The sequence below is a fragment of the Mustela lutreola genome, chromosome X (genome assembly GCF_030435805.1).
Source record: "Mustela lutreola isolate mMusLut2 chromosome X, mMusLut2.pri, whole genome shotgun sequence".
NCBI lineage: Eukaryota > Metazoa > Chordata > Mammalia > Carnivora > Mustelidae > Mustela > Mustela lutreola.
Genome location: NC_081308.1, coordinates 42953694 through 42968151, shown reverse-complemented (window position 1 = coordinate 42968151; position 14458 = coordinate 42953694). Strand labels below are relative to the sequence as shown.

At 51.6% G+C, this 14458-nt stretch overlaps 1 protein-coding gene across 1 annotated transcript; it reads left to right on the top strand.

Annotated features, from left to right (window-relative positions):
* Nucleotides 1-1454: 1454 nt before the first annotated feature.
* SYP (synaptophysin) lies at nt 1455-13901 on the top strand. Its single transcript, XM_059158063.1, has 7 exons — nt 1455-1561; nt 2738-2803; nt 3912-4036; nt 7103-7298; nt 8028-8219; nt 9538-9868; nt 12397-13901. The coding sequence occupies exons 1-6, from the start codon at nt 1526-1528 to the stop codon at nt 9862-9864; spliced, it is 942 nt and encodes a 313-aa protein (XP_059014046.1). The 5' UTR covers nt 1455-1525; the 3' UTR covers nt 9865-9868; nt 12397-13901.
* Nucleotides 13902-14458: the final 557 nt, after the last annotated feature.

Below are 14458 nucleotides of genomic sequence, written 5' to 3'. Positions count from 1 at the left end.
GAGATTAAATAAACACATATACTTTTTAAAAATTCTAAAGGGAGACACCTGGGTGGCTCAGTCAGTTGGGCATCTGCCTTTGGCTTGGGTCATGATCCCAGAGTCCCGGGATTGAGTCCCATGTTGGGCTCCTTGCTCTGTGGGGAGCCTGCTTCTCCCTCTACCTGCTGCTCCCTCCACTTGCGTTCCCTCTGTCTCTCTATGTGTGTGTGTGTCAAATAAATAAATAAAATCTTTTTAAAAAATACTGATATGGAGCCTTGGAATGATCACCAAGATAGTTAAGTAAGAAGCAGACTCCCTGACCGGGAGGCAGCCTGATGCAGGGCTCGACCCCAGGACCCTGGGATCATGACCTGAGCCAAAGGCAGCTGCTTAATTGACTGAGCCACCCAGGTGCCCCTACAAGGCTCCATATTAGTACTAATGACAGTTGCATAGTACTCCATTTTGTGGATGTATAAGATTTTGCTTAAATGGGTCACTATTAAGGAGTGCTTAGGAAGTCATATTATAAACAGCACTGCAGTGAATCATCTTATACATACAACTTTTAGCACATGTATGAATCTGTCAGATAAGTTCCTAGAAGTATAAATGCTGAGCTGATCAGTATATGGATTTGTTAGTTTGCCGAATTCTGCCAAATTGCCCTCTACATAGGCTATTCCAATCTAACTTCCACTGGTAATTTATGGGAATGCCTGTTTCTGGCCAACCTGCCAATATTGAGCTTAAGCAAACTTTTTTATATTCACCACCCTCAAAGATGAAAAACAGGATCTTAGTAGCTTTTATAGGCATTTCTTTTAGCATAAACGAGGTTGAACATCTTAAACTCTCATTGTATTTATCCACTGGATTTTGCAACATGGCAATCGCCACTGACCTTGTGGGCCTGGTTTTAGTAGCATGAAGGAGGGATAGTCTGATTAAAAGAGAGCTGGGGAATAAACAGGATGTAAAGGGTAGAGTTGGAGCAAGCAAAATTTTGACGAAAAGGATAGAGAAATAGGGGAGATGGTTGGAGGAGGAGAGAGGGTTTTTAAGACCTTGAACTACGTTGAAATCGCTGAGACTTTGGGCACTGCCAATTACTAGTGGGGCGACCTTGTGCAAGCAGCTACACCTCTCCGGGGACTCATCTTCCTCATCTGTAAAAAACAGGGCTAATGGTCCCTACCACATAGGGCTATTGTAAGAAGACACTCAACAAACTCCGTAAAGGGCCTGACAAAAACGTTTTACTGTAGGACCGAATGGTCCTCCACTCCCCAGACCTCTAGCTGTGTTTTTCGAGACACCGATCCTCCCAGAGCGCTCTCGCGACTCCAGCTCTAGGGCTGGAATGGCGGCTGGCGAGATTTAGGTTCGGCCCGCTGTGTGCAGGCGCGCGCCGAGAGTGGGGCGGGGGCGCGAGGGGCGGAGCCGTGGCCGCCTGGGCTGTTCCGACGATTGCGCGCCGCCCCCGCCGCGCCCCGCGCCCGCCCTTGTTAGCAGGCGCCTCCCGCCCCCCGCATTGCTGATGCTGCTGCTGGCAGACATGGACGTGGTGAATCAGGTACGTGTTCCAGCACCGAGGACAGAGCCCGCCGCTGCCCGGCCTCCCCGCCCGGATCGCCGCGAATCAGGCGACTCCGAGTGGTGGTGGCCAGGGTCCTGGCAGCGGACAGTCGGTCCCCAGCACAGGGGCTGGGGTCTACGGCAGGCGAGGGAGGAAGAGGGAGGTGGAGAAAAGAAGGAGCGCGCCCTTTGCCGCAGCGAGGGCCGTCCTCACTGCAGCAGCGGGGTCCGCCAGAAGCCCGGTTCCTTACCGGCAACCGTGAGGAGAGGAAGAGGGGTCTTGGGGCTAGAGTAGGGGTAACGGGGACGGGGAGAGGAGGAACAGTGGAAGGAAGATGGGGGTTGCTCATAGATGAGCTAGGAAATAGAGCGACAGAAGGCGTGGGGGCGGGGGATGGGGGGGGAGGGCTGACACCTGCCCCTCCCAGGGAAGGTACCCCAGTAGATGACCACCCTTTCCCGCAGAGCAGATCAAGGGGGACGATGCGACGTTGCCTCTCCAAAACCCCTAGTCTCCCCTCCCCCAGTACATATCCAGTGAAGCCATGTCCCAGCCCTCCCCCACCTTACTCAGCCCAGACCCTCCCTGCCATCTCACACTTCTTCACCACCTCAGAACCTCACCCATCTCTAACCAGTACCAACCCCTCCCACCCTCATCATTTCAGACCCCCCCCACCACCATCTGACTCACCTTTACCGCTGCAGACCCCTCCCCCACCCTAGCCAACCTGACTCCTTCCCTGGTATGACTCACCTTCACCACCCAAGACCCCCTCCCCCACCCTAATGAACCCCAACTCCTTCCTCACTCTCTCCACTTGATCCCCTTCACCATCTGACTCACCTTTACTGTTTCAGACCTTCTCCCCTTCCTTAATTAGTTCCCAACCCCATCCCCATCTTCCTCACCCCAACAACCCTCTGCCATCAACCTCACCATCTCCCCAGACCTCCCCTCCAGTCCTGAACCCCAAGGATCTTCTCTCGGAGACCCTGTGCTCACACTTTCCCTGAAGTGTCACTTTCTCCTTCTCACCCCTTCTCTCCCAATATCACTCACTCCTGGAGGTCACATGCCCTAGTCCCAGGGGTCATTGCCTGGTGGACTTGCCTCTCACCTCCCTTTCCATTCCCAACAATCCTACCCCCTCCCCACCGTTTCTCTCCTCAGCTGGTGGCCGGGGGTCAGTTCCGGGTGGTCAAGGAGCCCCTTGGCTTCGTGAAGGTGCTGCAATGGGTGAGTGTGGTCTGGGCCATTGGGAGAGAGAAGGAGGTGGTGGGCTCTGGAAGAGTAGGGGTGGGGAGCAAGGAATGGATGGATGGGTGCGGGTGGAAGGGGATGGAAGAATTGGTGAGGTCCTGGGGGCTGGGGTCAGTGAATAGAGGGGCTGTGATGTGACGTCATGTAAGAGCAAGGGTACCCCCATTGTGAAGTGGAAGAATGTGACGTCTTACCTCCTCCCTTGAGATGAGAGAGGGGCAGGGGAGGTGGAGTGTGAAACTGGTTGCTGCAGAAAAGATGGAAAGCCAGAGAAATTCAGAGACAGAATGAGAGACAGGGAAGGATGGAAACAGAAATGGAAATACCAAGAAGAAAACAGAGAGAGATGAGAGAGAGAGAGAGAGTGGAGACAAGGAGAAAGAGACAAAGAAAAAGGGAGACAGAGATGCACAGAGAACAGAGATGAGAAGAGGAATAGATACAGGAAGAGTAGCAGAAAAAATGGGATGGGGGAGAGACAGAAACAGAAAAAGAGAGATACTCAGGGGAGCAAGGAAAGAGATGCACAAGAGAGACAGAGAGATCATGATACAGAGACTGAGTCAGAGACAGAGCAGGGAGATGGAGACAAGCAGACCAAGGATGGAAATACACACAGGGAGAGACATACATTTACATGGATGGAGCCAGAGAAAAAGAGACAGAAAGAGACCTACATGGATACAAGACAGGTAGAGGCAGAGAGAGAAACAGAGATACAGAGACAGAGAAACATCTGAGAAAGATAGAGAAACAGATACCAAGAGAAACAGAGACACAGAGAACAACAGAGACAGGCAGAAATACATAGAGGAATAAAGAGACTGAGACAGAAGAGAGAAGGAGGGGGATCATAGCATCGAGAGATAGAGACTAAGAGAGACATTGAGAGAAAGACTGGAAGAGACAGCCACACCCCTGTAATCAGCTTGTCCTTGGAGCCGATGAGCCCTGATTAGGGGGTGGGGGTGGGGACTGGTCCATCTGCTGCTGCTTGTGCTGGGCCCTGATCTGTCCAGAGGAGGGCATCCCATCCCACGTGTACACAGGCTCACCATGACCATCCCCATCCCTGCTGCCCAAGGTCTTTGCTATCTTCGCCTTTGCCACATGCGGCAGTTACACCGGGGAGCTCCGGCTGAGCGTGGAGTGTGCCAACAAGTCAGAGAGTGACCTCAGCATCGAGGTTGAATTCGAGTACCCCTTCAGGTGCGCCCCCCAACCCTAGCCCACCCCAGGGATCCCAGGGGAGATGGTGGGGGTGGGGTAGGACTGGCCAATACTGCCTCCGCAGTGGCTCCTGTTCAGCCCCCACCTCAGGAGACCATGGTGGGTCAGGTCACCGCACAAGCACCGAGCCCATACCTTACGCCTGGCCCTGCTCTGGACATCTAGGACATCTGGTGAGCAAGACAGGCATTGGCTGGTGCCCTCTGGCTGTGTTCTAGTGAATGAGGAGGAGCAGAAGAACGGCAATAAACAAGATTCAAAAGTAGAAGTGTATACGGATAAATAGCCTTAAAGCACTAGTTGCTCAATTAATGTCAGCCAATATAATTTAATTCCCATTCATTCATTCATTCCATACACAATTTTTTGGAGAACCTACTGTATGCCAGTTTCTGCTCAACATGCTGTCCCTCGGGGAGCCAATATTTGTTAACAAATAAATTGATAAAAAGGATGATTACAGACTGGGAGAAATTCAAAGAGGGGATCCTTTTGCAGCGTTTTATCACAGAGAATAATGAGGGGGTCTGATTAGCTATAGGGAATGATTAAACCCAGTTAAGCAATTCTGATATTCACTGAGCTCATACTGTGTGCCAGGTGCTAGGAACATGAGGACGAGCACAAGCAGGCAAGGTCATTGCCCTCGCAATGATGCTTACCTCCTGGGGAGTGGGGAGACAGAGACCCACAGACAAAATTTCAGTAGAGGCTTCTGAGGCTCCTCCACTACTTGGACAAATCACATAAGTGCTCCAGGTCTCCATTTACTCGTCTGCACTGGAATGCCCTTCTCCTAGATATTACTCCCTTCATGTCCTTCAAGTTTTGCTCAATTGTCACTTCAGGGAGGCCTTCCCAGATCTCCGTATTAAAATCAAATGGAACCATTCCCTCCCAGTGCTCCTTAGCTCACTTTCTAGATCCATTTTTCTCTATGGCAGTGATAATGCCATAATATCCCTTCCAAGATTATGATGAATAGTGACTGAGTTAATACTTGCAAAGTGCTTAGCACAGTGCTGGGCACACAATAAGTGTGCCACAAGGGCTTGTTAAAATAAAGAAAATAAAAACGTTTAAGGGACTCAGGAAAGAGGTCAGGGCTTGAGTTGGAAATTGGGCATTTTTGAGCACTAAGGATAAATGCAGGCTCAGGGGATCACCCAGGGTTAGAGGGAAGAGTGTAAAGAGGAAAATCCAGGACAGACCCTGAGCAATGGTTGAAAGAAAAAGAAGCACCAGGGGAGGCATGGCCTGAGGGGCAGTGGGAAGCAGGGATCCACTGGTTCACAGAAGACAGGAAAGAGAGTTTGGGGGAAGGGGAGGAACCAGCAGCCTGGGATACTGCTGGGATTCCTTTGGGAATCCAGAAGGCCACAGAAACCTCCACTCTCTAGTAGCTCCCTCACCTAGGACCTCCAGTCCTGAAGACCTGCCTTTTACCCACAAGTTTCGAGGGGAAAAAAAAGTCTTTGCCATGGTCCCCCTGACTGAATCCCCCACTGCCCTGATAACCTCCCAAGGGCCCCCCATTTCCCACAAGACACCATCTCTCCCAACCTGGCCCACTAGAAATCCAGAAACTTACCCAGATTCAAGTCTTAGCTCTGTCCTTTAGCAGCTCTACAACCTTGGGCAACTTAACACAACCTTGTGTTAAGATGAACCTCTGTTCATCTGTCGAATGGGTGTACTAATCCCTGATTTAGAGGATTTAGGGAGAGGGTCATTAAGTGAGGCAGTTATCTAAAGTGCCTTGTAGGTGATCAATCAATAAGTGTAAGCTCCCTCCCTCAGGACCTTTGCCACACAAGGGGACTAGCAACATTTGCTCTGTCTCAGGATCCTGCCCCCCAAGTCTGAGGCCAGATCTCTGGGACTCCACCTAAGACCTTCTCCCTACATGCATTTTCTCCCTATGACCTCAGTTGCACCGCAGGAAAGGCCTTAGTCCCAGGACACCTTCCCAATCTGCACCTCTCATTCGTACATGTGTTCTGTGTGCTCCAGGATCCCTTCTACCCTCCTGTCTGTCTGTCTTCTGTTTTGTAGTCTCTGTGCTCTCCTCTGCTAAGCATACGTTTCTTTTCTCTTTGGGACCTGAAGTGAGGTAGTGAGAAAAGTCAACATGATGTAGGGGGAAACACAGTGTTCAGAGCCCACCTGTGCCGTTCTCTCCCCAGCTGTGTGACTTTAGGCAAGTTAATGCACTTCTCTGAGCCTCTGTACATTTCACTGGATGAACATGCACTGAGCACCTACTGTGTGGCAGCACTGTTCCAGGTCTTAGGAATACAGCAGTGAACACAACAAAGGAAAAAACCCAGCCCTCTTTGAAGTATGGGGAAAATCCAGGAAAAACATAAAACACATGATATGTCAGATGCATGGGGTATCACTGCCATAGAGAAAAATGGAGCTAGAAAGGGGGCTAAGGAGCACTGGGAGGGAATGGTTCCATTTGATTTTAATACGGAGATCTGGGAAGGCCTCCCTGAAGTGACAATTGAGCAAAACTTGAAGGACATGAAGGGAGTAATATCTAGGAGAAGGGCATTCCAGTGCAAAGATCCTAGGGTGGGAGGGTGCCTCAGATGTTCTACAAATAACCAAGAGGTCAAAGTTCCTGGGTTAGGGCGCCTGGGTGGCTCAGTGGGTTAAGCCGCTGCCTTCGGCTCAGGTCATGATCTCGGGGTCCTGGGATCGAGTCCCGCGTCGGGCTCTCTGCTCAACAGGGAGCCTGCTTCCCTCTCTCTCTCTCTGCCTGCCTCTCCATCTGCTTGTGATTTCTCTCTGTCAAATAAATAAATAAAATCTTTAAAAAAAAAAAGTTCCTGGGTTAGAGGAAGGAAGGATTGATTAAGACCTATTTCCCCAGGATGCTGTGAACAATCCATAAAATGTGACTGGTATACAGTAGGTGCTCTGTGAAGGGTTATTTCCTCCTCTTTCTTCCAGGAACCTTGTCAGAATCTGGGGAACCCATGATTTGGGGGGGCATGTTCCTAGGGTCTGGACCACACCTGCCATGTCTCTCCACAGGCTGCACCAAGTGTACTTTGACGCACCCACCTGCCGAGGGGACAAGGAGAAAATCTTCCTGGTGGGGGACTACTCCTCGTCGGCTGAATTCTTTGTCACCGTGGCTGTGTTTGCCTTTCTGTACTCCATGGGGGCTCTGGCCACCTACATCTTCCTGCAGAATAAGTACCGAGAGAACAACAAAGGACCCATGATGGTAAGCCCCCCACAGCCGCTCAAGTACAGGGCCCGGGGGACATAGAGCCTCAGGGACACGGTCATGTTCATAGGCACCTACCAAACCATAGACAGTCCCACATGCCAGCAGTCCCCATAACAGCTACAGATGTTACTGCTGCCGCTGCTGGGAGCATCAAAGAAACCGAATCATAGAAAGACAGGGACCCACTCAGAGCCCACACAGAATCCCAGACAGACCTACCCCCTGGAAACCTGCCACCTTGCACACAACCACACAGTCTAGATCAAAGACAGGTGCACAGAGGTTCACTGTGATAGTCATGCTTGTCATCATGCCACCCAGACACATTGATTCCTACACAGCTGTACTCATACACCCTCATCCCGACACAAAATGACATAAATTCCCACATTCAGATGAAAGTAGAAAGACACGCTACTTTCCACAGATTCGGAAACCATCCCACAAAATCCCCCCACACATACCCACACATCACAATTACACTCCCACATCCTCTGTGTCACAGACACACACGTGCGCGCACGCACACACATAAACGCCCAAGCTAGGAATGCTCACCTTTACGTGAGTACTGGGGGCTTCAGAGCTGAAAAGGCAGGAGAGAGACAGGGTTTTACTGTGGGGCCTCCCCCTCCCAAGAAAGCCTGTGATCTGAGGAGGCCCCACAGCATGTCATGAAGCAGCCTAGTCACAGTGCCATCTGCCTCTCCTTGCCTGCCCTAGGACTTCCTGGCCACAGCTGTGTTCGCCTTCATGTGGCTGGTTAGCTCATCAGCATGGGCCAAGGGACTGTCAGACGTGAAAATGGCCACTGACCCAGAGAACATTATCAAAGGGATGTCTGTCTGCCACCAGACGGGGAACACATGCAAGGAGCTTAGGGACCCTGTGACCTCTGGCCTCAACACTTCAGTGGTAAGCCCTGGGAAGGTGGCTGGGCTGCTGGGCCAGTTGCGGAGGGAGGCTGGGAAACTCACAGTCTGGTTTGGGGAGCGGTGGAGAGAATGAGGGGAGAATTCAAAGGAGATCCAAGAGGGATCCCCAGAGGAGGCATGCCAACAACAGTGGCTTGAAGGATGAGAGAGCAGTTATAACCACTGCAATACCACAAATAGTCCTCAGGAAGGGAATATGAGACTCTCTGTCCGATTACGTTTGGGAGATCCGGATCCCAGGCCCAGCCTAGTCGTGGGGAACCTCTGACCACTCGGTACCATCTTGGGACCATTTTGCCTACAGTATGCAAAATGAAAGAATAACTTGAAATGTTTCTCACTTGGACTCCCCCTACTGGCCAGAGTTAGGCAGTCTGAGCTTCAATCCCAGCTCTGCCACCTGCTAACTAGTTACTCAGCCTCTCAGCCTCAGGCTGCGCATGTAAACTGAAAACTACTAAGAGGTCCTGCTCCAAGTTGAGTATTCAGTGAACTAGCAATATACAAAGTGCTTAGAAAAGGACTTGGCATGTGGTAAGTTGTACACACGTGCTACAGATGCTAAGATACCAACTTTTTTTAAAAAAGATTTTATTTATTTACTTGACAGAGATCACAAGTAGGCAGAGAGGCAGGGAAAGCAGGCTCCGCCCTGAGCCGAGAGCCCGATATGGGACTCGATCCCAGGACCCTGGGATCCTGATCTGAGCCGAAAGCAGAGGCTTTAACCCACTGAGCCACCCGGGGGCCCCCCAACTTTTTTTCTATCACTTGCTGGGTGTGAGACTTGGAGCATCTTAGCCTCTCCAGGCCTCAGCTTCCTCAACTGTAAAGAGGAGCTATTACTGCCTGTCCCAAAATTGAATTATATTGTATATATTTAAGCTCCATGTATTTGTTTTAATATAAAAGCATATATTTATATACTTTGTATATGCATATATAATGTATGTGTATATGCATCTGTTAGTATATCTACATACATAATAAAAATTTATGCTTAACATTTTACTTTATTACAAATTTATATTATATTTTATACATGTATAAATGTATGTATGTAATAGTGATAGATGTCAACATCCCTGAAAGTGTGAATTCTAACACGCCCCATGCCCCTGCCCCAGGTGACTTTTCTGCACATTGGTGTTCATGCGCCAGCACTCTGGAGGGTCCGGGTTTTAGAAAGCACCCCCCTTTGGGAGGCCAGGTCTCTGTGTTCCGCGCGCGCGGCCTCGACGTCTCCCGGGGCCAAATCAACAGGCACAGGACGACGGCCTGGCTTTGTCTTCCCGCAGGTGTTTGGCTTCCTGAACTTGGTGCTCTGGGTCGGCAACCTGTGGTTCGTGTTCAAGGAGACAGGCTGGGCTGCCCCATTCATGCGTGCACCTCCCGGCGCCCCCGAGAAGCAACCAGCGCCCGGGGACGCCTATGGTGAGGCAGGCTACGGGCAGGGCCCAGGCGGGTACGGGCCCCAGGACTCCTACGGGCCCCAGGGCGGCTACCAGCCCGACTACGGGCAGCCGGCCGGCGGCGGCGGCGGCGGCTACGGGCCTCAGGGAGACTACGGGCAGCAAGGCTATGGCCCTCAGGGCGCGCCCACCTCCTTCTCCAATCAGATGTAGTCTGGTGAGTGACGGGCGGGCGGCGCGGCCAAGAATGGTACGGGAAGGGGGACGGGCGGGTCAGTAAGCCAATAAGAGTCAAGAGTAATTGGTTCGTAGGCACAGGGTGGGGGCTTGGAGGCGCCAATAGAGAGGCGGAGCTAATAGGAAGAACGAAAAACTAGCCAATAGATGGAGAGCAAGAGAAAAGTGCTTGAAGACGGGCGGAAGGAAAAGCCAATGGGAGAGAAGTAGAAGGGCCTCTCTGACGGAAGGGAGGGGAGAGAAAAGCGGACAGAGCAACCAATGAAAGAAGGGAATGGCAGGAGGACTTGTGTAGTGCAGGAATCCGCCGAGGAAAGACGACGTGAGCCTTAGAAGTGATTGATAAGCCAGTTTGTTCTAAGAAGGCCAATAGATGGTGAGGGTAAAGGGCCTTGGGTCATGAAGGTCAGTCGAGGACACCAGTCCCGGAGGTGGTGATAGATTTAACATCTCTCACCAACCCCTGTGGTGAGGGAGGTAGTGTGGAATTTCACGGAAGGAAGGGGGCAGGCGGAGGCAATGGGAGGCTTCTGGGCCTTTTTGCTGGGTCTGAGAAGTCTGATTTCCTCACCTGTGAGAGAGGGAAATGGGAAGAGGAGGAGATGACGACACGTGGATGGAGGTAGCTTCTGGCACTTGGCCAGGGTGGAAAGGGCAGGGAGGAGTTTATTAGGTACCTCATATCTAATTCATCAAAAATTCCTGTCGACTCTACCATTAAAATATATCCATAATCTTCCACGTCTCACTGTCCTCTCCCCTGGACATCACAGCTTTCTACCCACATCCCCATTCTTTTGTTTTTTATTATTATTTATTTATTTATTTAAGAAAGAGAGAGAATGAAAGAGAGCATGAGAGGGGAGAGGTCAGAGGGAGAAGCAGACTCTCCGCCAAGCAGGGAGCCCAATGTGGGACTCGATCCCAGGACTCCGGGATCATGACCTGAGCTGAAGACACCTGCCCAACCAACTAAGCCACTCAGGCGCCCCCCACATCCCCATTCTGTTCTACTCACAGCATTGGAGGGATCCTGTTAAATCCTAAATCCTGACACTGCCCTCCTGTGCTCAGAGCTCTGCCTGGGCTCCCATCTCACTCTCCTTAAAAGCTAAAGCCCGGGCGCCTGGGTGGCTCAGTGGGTTAAGCCGCTGCCTTCATCTCGGGTCATGATCTCGGGGTCCTGGGATCGGGTCCCGCATCGGGCTCTCTGCTCAGCGGGGAGCCTGCTTCCCTCTCTCTCTCTCTGCCTGCCTCTCCATCTACTTGTGATTTCTGTCAAATAAATAAAATCTTAAAAAAAAAAAAAAAAGCTAAAGCCCACACCAGGCATGACACCAAGCCTCACCCTTCCCTTCTCCCACTCCCCACCCCAACCATGTTCCAGGCACAAGCCAAATTCAGGGCTTTGTTACTTGTTTTCCCCCTGGAGTTTTGCACCCACACTTACTTTTGATAACCTTACCTGGCCAGCTTCTCAAAGTCCCCTTTCTTATCTCTCTTATAGTACCCTGTGCTTTTCTTATCACAGTCTGTAATTATTAATTTATGTATTTATTGACTGTCTCTTCCACTAAACTATAGGACGTGACCATGACTTATTCATGATGTACACACATCACTCAGAGCCCTACTAATGTTAAGAAACATTTATTGAGGAAATAATAGAAACAACATGAGACATGTATTCTCATTTCATGCTTCTTTGCTCAAATTCTTCCAGTGACTTACACCTCATCCAGAGCCAAAGTTGATGTCCTCAGCCTAGTCCACAAGGCCCTATATGACCCCATTACCAGCCTCTCTGACATCACCTCCTACCACTGCCCCTTGCTTACTGCATTCAAACCACGCTGACCTTCTTGCTGTTCCTCAAACACACTAGACGTGGCTCTACCCCAGGGCCCTTGTACTGGCTATTCCCCCTGCCTGGATTTTTCTTCATCCCAGTTATCTGCATGGCTCACTCCCTCATGTCCTTAACTCTTTATTCCAATATCATTTCTTAAATGAGTTCTTCTCTGACTACCCCCACTTACCACAGCAACATTTCTTCCCTAATCCCCCTCACCCTAGTCTACCTTTTGCTTTTACATTGCACTTACTATCACCTGATGTCATACTGGATAACTCACTTAACACATTTTTGTTGTTTGAAGTCTGTCTTCTCCATCACAACACAAGCACCACAAAGATAGGCAGCTTTGTTTTGCCCAATACGGTCTATCACCAATGGCTAGAACAGTAACATGTTAATGGATATTTTGGGGTTGGTGGAAGGGGGACCACAATGTCTTTGGTACTTAATCTAGTGGGCACAAGCGCTACCTTCCCAGTAGGGGCATCTGGGATGAAGCGGACCCAAGGACTATGAGTGAAGGAGGAAGGAAGCAAAGGCACGGCAGGCAGAGGGTAAAGCCAAGGTGGAGGCATAGCAGCCCAGCCCCCCACCCTAAGGACACAACCTATGTCTGGACCCCCTCTCCTTTCTGTCTTTTGTCTCCACAGGTCAGTGCAGCCCGGGAGGACCCCATGGGTGGGCAAGAGCTCAGAAGCCCTGCCGCCCTTTCCACCCCTATGCCCCAGGTCTCCGCCCCTCAAGCCAGGAGACTCTAACTCTCTTTGCTGTTTATATATATATATATTATATATAAATATCTATTTATCTGTCCGAGCCCTGCCCCCACTCCATACCCCTCATGCATTAGGGGCCTGACCTTGAGTGGGTCCCTCTCCTAACCCCACCCCTTCCTTTGCATCCCTTGGCCCCTGTCTGTTCCCTGGCCCTGTGCCCTGAGGTTGGGGGACTCTGAAAAGGGGAACAGGGAAAAGACAGGTCTCAGCTAAGTGGGGAGGGTCGGTGTGACTTCAGACTCTCTCCCCTCTCTCCCTTCCCTCCTCCCAACTGGCCTTGACTACTCCAGCAATGTCTGAACAGGGGCCATGAGGGGAAATTCAACCCTGAGGGGGGAGAAAAGCAGATTGGGGGACTTGACCTGAGGAGGACTTGAGGGGAGCTCTTGGGTGAAGAGGACCGGTAAGCAAGGGGTGTGGATTCCAGACATACTGGATCTAGAGTCTAAGGAAGAGGGGTGCCCTAGAGCATTCTGGAGTAGGGGTTGTTGGAATGAGGCTGAGAGCCTGGTTCTAGAATGGGTGGAGCTTTGAGTGAGGCAAGGGTCAGGCCCCAAAAGTGGGCAGGATTTGAAATAGGACAAGAAGGGGTGTGACCTGAGGACTGGGTTTTAGAGAGGTGGGGCCTGAACCAGGAATGGGTTTAGGCTCCAGAGTGGGCGGGTCTTGGATTGGGACCAGAGTGTACTGAAGCGGTATAGCTAGGAATAATCAGGAGACCGAGTTTGATTCTAAAGGGGGCAGATCTTGTGCAAGGCAAGAAGTGGGATTCAGGAATGGGCCAAGCTTGACGTGAGGTCTGAGTTCTGGACAGGGCGGGGCGCAGAGTGGGTGTTCGTGGCTGTTTCAGAAGGGGCAGCCCACCCCAATGGAGCAGTGCAAAAAATGTTTTAAAGTGGGCGGGTTTGGCGGTGGAGTGGGGGGCGGGAATATCTCTGGCCAAAACTGAGGATTAAGGTGGCCTGGGAGGAGCGGAGAGATAAGGCTTGGAGGGTAAGGGATGGGATCCAGAGAGAAGCACCCCTCACACCCTTGCCCACTCCCGTGTGACAGGACAGCTAGGTAGTCAGAGGACAGAGCCAAGGGGTCTGTGGGGCCGGCCCACCCCCTCTCCTCCCTTTCCGTGCCTCTTCCCTCCCTTCACACCCCGGCCCGGTCTGGAGTCTCTATCCTGCACCCTCCGCTGTGTCTGTGACGTCGGTAGTGCCTGTGATCGTGTGTTGCCATTTTGTCTGGCTGTGATCCCTCCCTCTCTCCTTCAGACGCCCCCCACCCCTTTCCTAGCCCTTCGGTATTGTTTGAAGACCTCCCCAAGGAAGAACAAATAGGATTAATTCTCCTCCCCTAAATAAACTCCTCAACCACCTAGTCCTCCCGGCTCTGATTTCTCAGTGTGTCTTTTTTCTCTGGGGGGGGGGGGGGGAGACAGAGAGGTGGGGGAGAGGCGGCGAGAGGAAGTTCCGCCCCTGACCTGCTGGACTTGCCGTTCAAGTCACCCCCTCATGTCAGGTCCCTCCAGCCGTGTTGCCGATCTAATCATTCCCAGTCACGCTCTGAGTAGCCCTGCCCACTGCCCCTGCCCACTGGCTGCCAAATGCCCTGTCTTTCTAGGGTTCGGTTCTAATTCTGGCCCACTAGCCGCACACCCCTTCCCAGGCCCTGTGGAGCCCTGTCCTCAAACCCCAAGGGGTCCGGCTAGGACTCCTATACTTCACAGGGAGACTTCCCCCTACCCACCCGCCTCTTATTCTTCAGACCCAGCTTTCTCGCCATTTCCTTTCCCCACCAGAGCTGGAGAACTCGGAGACCCTCTAGGCTGCAAGGCCAGTGGGCGGAGCACTGGGGTGACTCCTTACCTCATTCATTCATTCCCTTTCACCTCTCCCTGGCTCCTCCCCGGGGAAGGGAGAGGTGGGAAGTGACTGGGATGTGCCTA

Bases quoted from the DNA above. Each gene is read 5' to 3' on its own strand.
- SYP (XM_059158063.1), top strand. From the start codon at position 1,526: ATGCTGCTGCTGGCAGACATGGACGTGGTGAATCAG. The intron at 7,299-8,027 runs GTAAGCCCCCCA...TGCCTGCCCTAG, and splicing joins ACAACAAAGGACCCATGATG to GACTTCCTGGCCACAGCTGT. The intron at 8,220-9,537 runs GTAAGCCCTGGG...GTCTTCCCGCAG, and splicing joins CTGGCCTCAACACTTCAGTG to GTGTTTGGCTTCCTGAACTT.